The 6,905-nt window shown below is 64.2% G+C and overlaps 2 protein-coding genes across 2 annotated transcripts; one reads left to right on the forward strand and one right to left on the reverse strand.

Moving 5' to 3' along the window:
- Positions 1-296: 296 nt before the first annotated feature.
- On the forward strand, positions 297-2,441 carry PFL1_04274 (uncharacterized protein; the record flags this gene model as incomplete). Its single annotated transcript, XM_007881797.1, has 3 exons — positions 297-1,237; positions 1,336-2,236; positions 2,382-2,441. 3 exons carry the CDS (start codon positions 297-299, stop codon positions 2,439-2,441), a joined length of 1,902 nt encoding a protein of 633 aa, XP_007879988.1.
- Positions 2,442-2,540: 99 nt separating this feature from the next.
- Positions 2,541-6,180, reverse strand: PFL1_04275 (uncharacterized protein; the record flags this gene model as incomplete). Its single annotated transcript, XM_007881798.1, has 2 exons — positions 2,541-3,587; positions 3,619-6,180. 2 exons carry the CDS (start codon positions 6,178-6,180, stop codon positions 2,541-2,543), a joined length of 3,609 nt encoding a protein of 1,202 aa, XP_007879989.1.
- Between the last annotated feature and the right edge of the window lie 725 nt (positions 6,181-6,905).

Below are 6,905 nucleotides of genomic sequence, written 5' to 3' on the forward strand. Positions count from 1 at the left end.
ATCGCCCTCCTCGAGGAAGCGGTCCGCCGTCAGCAGGACACCCTGGACCACATCCTCCGCCTGGTCTCGGCAACTGCGGGATCCACGGCCGCCCGCCACAGCACCGCCGACACAGGAGAGTGAGGCGGGCCGCCCGGAGGGGGCCCCTCGGGGTGCCTCCGAGCCGCTATACTCGGCAGACGCCAGGGACCCCGCTCGCCTGACCTCCGAGGAGCGTTTCGAGGAGTCCAACCCGCCTACACACCCCGTCGTTCCGCCGCGACGCCGCCCCGCACCTGCGCCCAAGGGAGCCCTCGATGTCGCCTGCCGGGGCCCCCTCGGCCAGGGGCATCAAGATCGCAGCGCCCTCGTGGGACGGCAAGAAGGCCGAGCTCGAGGAGTTCCTCGAGCAGTGCGACCTCACCTTCCGCTTCGGCCCGAGCGAGTTCTCCTCGGAGCGACTGAAGATCGACTACGCCTATGCCCACATGAAGGGCACCCCTTGGGAGCGCCTCCGGAACCTCCGCCAGGCCGAGGAGCCCCCGGAGATGCTTCTCAGCTGGAAGGCCCTCCGCGAGTACCTCAGGAAGGCCTACGGTGACCGCCACCCGCAGTATACCGCCTCGGTCAAGCTGCAGCGTTTAACTCAGACTGGATCGGTGGCGGACTACGCCGCGGAATTCCTTGCTCTGGCAGCCCGTGCCAACGCCACCGACGATGGCCAGCTGCTGACCCGGTTCAAGCTGGGGCTGAAGGACGAGATCCGCCGCCACATGGGTCATTTCCATTCCGAGGACCTTGATGCCTACATGGACGAGGCCACCCAGCAGGACGAGCTGCTCCGCGAGCTGCACCGGCATTCCTCGACCGCGGACCGCCCTGCGGGACGCACCGCCGCAGTCCGAACCCAACCCGCCACGGGAGGGGTCACCGCGGCGCCGGGCAAGACTGACGGCGCTCGCGGAAGCCCTCGCCCTGCGCTGCCGCCGCGGAGCATCCTCCGCACGCTGCCCAACGACGTGTACGAGCACCGTCGGAAGATGAACCTCTGCTACACTTGTGGCGAGGATCACCTCCAGAGGGACTGTCCAGAGCGCAAGAATCTCCAGGTCCGCTCCCTCGTCATCCGCGATCAGAGGGTCTTCCTGGGAGACCGCCCGGATGCGTCCGAGGACGAGGACACCGACGACGCCCCCTCGGAGGACGACTCCGACCTCGACGACGACCTAGAGGCCCCCTCGGGAAACGATCTCCCGGCGTGGGCCTAAGGTCATCCCGCGTCGGGTCGCCCTGCGACCTGAGAGCCTGTGCGGCCCTCCTCGGAGCCCAGCGGAAGACATTTGATGTCGACGCGAGGACCGGGGTAATTCGCATCCTGCGGCACCCGGACGTCCCCACGTACGAATGCGAGGTGACGATCCCAGGCGCCGAGGGACTGGCCCTCATCGATGGAGGGGCCACGGCGTCGTTCATCGACCCCGCGGTGGCCCGGCAGGCCAAGGCCTCCATCGAGACGCTACCGAAGCCACGAGTAGCCTACCTTTTCGACGGTCGAGGAGTCCCCGTGGAGCAAGTCGCCCGCGTGGACATCTCGATCGGAGGCGTGGTGGTCGCGAGGAAGCATCCCTGCTTCCTGGTGGCCACCGGCGGCCACCCGTTTGTCCTCGGACTGGACTGGATGGAGCGCACCCAGCCGCAGTACAACTGGGAGCGCCGCGAGATGATTATGAAGGCACCGCGGCGACGCACCCGCCCCTCGGGAAGCGCGTCGCCAAGCGTGCCCTACCGTATCGCGTCCGCGGCAGTCTCCGCCCGCTCTTTCCAGTTCGTCGACGCCGAGGAGCTCGTACGGCTAGCCCGAGAAGAAGGCCCTATCCGCATCTGCACCATCCACGATTTCCCTGGCGAACAACCGCCGGAGCCAGGAGACCCTCCGCCGCCACCGGACGGGCCCCCCGAGCTCCCGCGGGAGTTCGCCGACTACGCTGACGTTTTTGACGAGGCTCGTGCGGACGCCCTGCCGCAGCACCGCCCTAGCGACCACAAGATCGTTGTGGAGCCCGGCAAGACCATACCGCACGGCCCCCTCTACCCCCTGTCTGCCAAGGAGCTCGACGAGCTGCGGAAGTACTTGGACAAGAACCTTTCCCAAGGCTTCATCCGCCCCTCGAAGAGCCCCGCGGCCGCGCCGATCCTGTTCGTGCCCAAGAAGGACGGCTCCCTCCGCCTCTGCGTCGACTATCGCGGGCTCAACAGCGTTGAAAACGAGCCAAAGCGAGGGAAGCTGGATTCGGAAGGTGGTGGTTCGCTGGCAGGGGGGATGCGCGCGCGCGCGAGGCTAAAATACAGGAAATGCTCGGAAATCGGAAATGCGAAAATGCGCGCCTCGGAGCCGTTGGCAGAGCCCCCAACCCGAAAAGGCTCCGTCCCGGAGCCGAAGCTCTCGGGCGGGAAAAGACTGACGGCGGTACTGGAACAGGGGCGGAAACGAGACGAGGACGGAAAAGGAAAACGGGAATCGGAACCGAATCACTGGATCATGTGGAGGCTCGGGTCACGGCTCAGGGAGTCTCATCGTCGGTCTTGTCGAAGGCGGCGTCGAGAGCGTTGAGGTCTGCGTTGTCCTCGGGAAGCGCTGGCCAAAAGCGTTTGAGGCGTCGACGGTGCGCGCGCTCGATGTGGGCCGCGTCAGCGAGAAGTCGAATGCGGTAGGACCTGCGGAACTTGGCCTCGACGACGTATGGGCCTGTCCAGCGCGGTGCGAGCTTGGCAGCGGTAGCGTAGGTCGAACGGAGTCTGCTTTCGTACTTGAGGACGAGATCTCCCTCTTTGAACTCCTCGGGCTCATGTTGCGGCGCTGACGTGCGTAGCTGGCGGTCTTGGCTGCCGAGGTGACGGATCTGGGCGCGCTCACGATCGACATCGACAAACGCGCGGGCCAGCTGGCGTTGCTCGACTGTTGGCTCGACGGTCGCGGCGACAAGATCCTCGCGCGGGTAGCGCGTGAGGCCGTAGTGCAGCTGCAAAGGCGACAAGTCGGCAAGCTCCTTCATCGGATGGCGGTTGATGGCGCGGAGAGCTTCGTCGAGATTTGGGAGCCACTGCGCGGAAGCGATCTCGCCCAGTGGGATCTCTGCCGGCGCTGACAGCTTCTTCAGCTCATCGAGGAGAGATCGGTTGGCGCGCTCGACCATGCCATTGACCCATGGTGCGTAGGCTGGCGTGATGTGGTGCAGCGTTCCAACGCTCTCGAGGTAAACTGCGACCTCTTGGCAGTCGAAGTGACTGCCGCCGTTGGTCACGAGTGTATGCGGCAGGTGCCCGAGCGCCTTGCGCAGCGACGCGAGCGCTTTGACGACCTCCTTGCCAGTCGCGGCACGCACGGGGAATGCCCAGGTGAAGCGTGAAAAGTAGGCGATGATCACCAGAAGCTTGCTGACGCCGTGAGAGGTCGGCAGCGAGACGAAGTCGGCGGCCCATGTTTCCATCGGCGAAATCACAACGACGGGACTGAGCGTCGTTCCCTCGGTTGGGCCAAACTGCTGACACGTCTGGCATCGCTTGACGAAGTCGGCGACGTCGTGAACGAGACGGGGCCAGGTAAGACGCTGCTGGAGGCGTAACGTGCTCGACTCGGACGATGTCGTGGCGGAGCAGTTCCTCCCGCCAACGGGCGTGCGCATTGGGGAAGCGGTCGGAGTCGAGGATCTGCTTGAGCGCCTGGCAGTCAGTCACCAGGACGATGGGCTGGCCGAACGTGTACGGTGCGAACTTGTCCAGCGCGAACTTGGCCGCGACGAGCTCGCCGAGATGTGCTGGGTAACGTTGCTCCCGCTCCGTGTTGCGCTTGCTCGCATACGCCAACGGGAAGACGACTCGCTTGATCTTGACCTGGGGCTTATCGGGCTGGTCGGCAGACGTCGGCGTCGATGCTGCGTCGAGTGGCTCGCGGATGTCGATGTCCTCCACGACGTCCCACCGTTTCGTGACAGGATCTTGTTGGACGAGGTACTCCTGCAGCAGGACTGCACCGATGCCTTCACCGCTCCAATCCAAATGCACAAAGAATGGGCGACCGTCATAGCGCGGCTCTCGTACGACGCGGCAGTTCACGAGTTGCTGCTTGACCTGGAGGAATGCGGCGTCGTGTCGAGGGCCCCAGATCTCGTCGAGGGACTTATCGTAGTCGTCGACGTTGCGAGTCAGCTCGTCGAGGGGCGCGAAGTGCTTAGCGAAGTCGGGCACCTTGCTGCGCAGATACGAGGCCGTGCCGCGGAACTGCATCAACTCTCGGACCGTGGCAGGCTTGGGCCAGTCGACGATGGCGCGGAGGCGTTCGGGATCGACGCGGATACCATGCTGACCGACGATGTGACCGCAGAACTGCACCTCCTCGTGGAAGTAGGAACACTTCTTGACCGAGAGCGTGAACCCGACGTCGATGCAGCGGTCGAGGAAGAGCCGGTTGAACTCGAAGAAGTCGCCGAAGCTCTGCTTGCCGCCGCCGCTGTCGTCCATCCACCAGGTCGTATCGCAGTCGAAGATGTCGCCGAACGCTTCGACGATGAAGCGATTGAAGACAGACGGCGAGATCTTGAAGCCGAAGGGCATGACCATGTAGACGACATAGCCGCGGCCAGGCACCCAGGTCGTCGAGAGGAGCATCCCGCAGGCGGAGAGGAGCGCCACGAAGAAGGCGGAGCAACCATCCACCTTGAAGACATAGCGCTTGCCGGACAGCTTGCCCATCTTGACGTCCATGTCACCTGGATAGAAGGACTTGTCGCGCATGTACTTGTTGACGCCAGCGTAATTGGTCACGAGACGCCACTTCTTCTCGGTGGGCGGTGGGCGAGCGAGGACCGCTGGGTCGGGCTCAGGGATCGTCGGGTTATGTTCGAGGCCCGCCTTCTTCAATGCAGCGTTGACGATCTGCTTGAGGACCTCGAGCGAGACGGGCGGATACTCGGACGAGGGCTTTGGCACGATCCGTGTCTCGGACACAACGCTGACCTCATCCTCGGCGATGTAGCGCATGATGTTGTTCTTCATGTACTCGTCGACGATCTTGTTGAAGAATTCTTGCTGCGGCGGCGAGAGCGGCTGTTGACGGCCCCGATGCGTCGTGGGCGGCGGCTCGGCTGTAAGCTTGGGATCGCAGACAACAGCGCGGTTCTGCTTGCAATCCGCGAGCGATTCGGCGAAGGCGAGGTGCTTGGCCTTGAGGAGCGCCTTGAAGTGCTCTCGCTCGGCTGGAGTCCCTACGTTGCCGAAGCGAGCCGCGATGGTGTTGGCGATGCGCTGCGCCCTTTCCTCGCTGTCGTCGTCTGGCCTGCCATTCAGGCGGAATGGCTGAAAACGGTCACGATAGCTCTGTCGGTCAGCGAGGTAATCGGCGTCCTCGTTGACAAGCGGGTGCAGGTGCTGGAGTCGCTCGAGCTCTTTGTGGTCAACGTGCACCTCCGCAGGTTGGACGGTGTGGAGCGGCACGGCGGCGGTGGGCTCGGTCTGATCATCGCTTTCCGCCAGCTCGACTTCGTCGTCCAACGGGACCTCGATCTCGTCGGTCTTCTCGTAGACGGGCGTCGACGATTCCAGGTCCCCCTCGAATGCAAGAGCGGGCGCGGTGGCGGTGGCGTTGCCTAGCCCGTGGACGGCGAGTACCTCGAGTTCCTCGACGTTGGCCTCCATTGCATCTTCGGTTAGGCGCAGAGCGTCGAGCGGCGTCTCGGGCAGCCCCGGCATGTAGGCCTGACGCTCGCTCTCGAGCCGAATCCATCGGCGGCCGTCACTGGTCTTGTCGGGCATGGGAATGAACGCCAGCTCGAGCCGGTAGAAGTGGATCATGCCAATCTCCGCTTTCCACGGCTTGCCAAAGAGGAGTGCGCCTGGGTAGCCTCGCAGCACCTCGAACGATTGCTTAACGGTGCGCGAAAGGTTCTGCTTGTTGCCGACGCAAACTGTGAGCTCGACGCTGCCGTCTGACTTGACGACCTTGCTGTTGCCGAGCTTGGCGTAAACGTTGCTTGGGCGGAGCGTGACGGGTCCGTAGGCACCGAGGAAGTCATACGATGCGACATTCATCATGGCACCATCATCGAGTTCGGCGTCCGTGGCCGTGACGTGGCCCGTAGCCTCATTAAGGACTTCGGCGTAGACGGCGAAAGGCGTGTTCTTGCCTCGTAGTGCAGCTTGCTCCATGGCACGGAAGTCGATAAGCGCCTTGATGCGTTGACGCTGGCGGCGCGACGGTTGTGGCTGAACTGCGACGACTCGGGCACCTTCTCCTTGCTTGGCTAAGACGGACGACGTAACTCGATCGGCTCCTTCTTTCTGCGCGTCGCCGCTTCCTGACGCGGCTCCTTCTTCTTCACGGGGGTGGCGCTCTGGCTCGCGCTCGGACTCGCTCACGAACGGCACTGGCGCTCCCCTGCCCCCGTGTCTCTCCTCTTCTTCGTGCGCTTGCGGTGCCTCGGCGCGCGTTGGCTCGGGCTCGATGACTGGGGCCGGCGTAATGCGGCGCGGGATGGAGGGCGCGGGCTTTGAACTCGGAATCGGTGCGTGACTTGGCGCTGGAACCTGTACCGACTCTGGCACTTGCGAGGTCGTCGGGACAGGTGCAGTAGACGGAATCGGGACTGGCGCTGGGAGCGGATGCTCAGGCGGCGGGGGCGTAAAGACGTCCTCAAAGCCCGGTGTTACGTCACGACGCGAGCGGCGGATAGCGGCCAGATCGGGACGTTGCTCGTCGAGCTCGGCGAGTGCAGTTGGAACATGTTGACGGGCGCTGGTGGGATCGGAAAGCGGTGGACGTCGGAGAAGCTGAAAGATAGGGCGCGGAGGTAAAGAGACGGGATGGTGTTGCTTGACGCTCGACAAAGGCAAGATAGCCCCGGGAGGCGAGCGGATCTCCGAGGGCCCGCTTG

Source organism: Pseudozyma flocculosa (assembly GCF_000417875.1).
Source record: "Pseudozyma flocculosa PF-1 unplaced genomic scaffold scaffold00013, whole genome shotgun sequence".
NCBI lineage: Eukaryota > Fungi > Basidiomycota > Ustilaginomycetes > Ustilaginales > Ustilaginaceae > Pseudozyma > Pseudozyma flocculosa.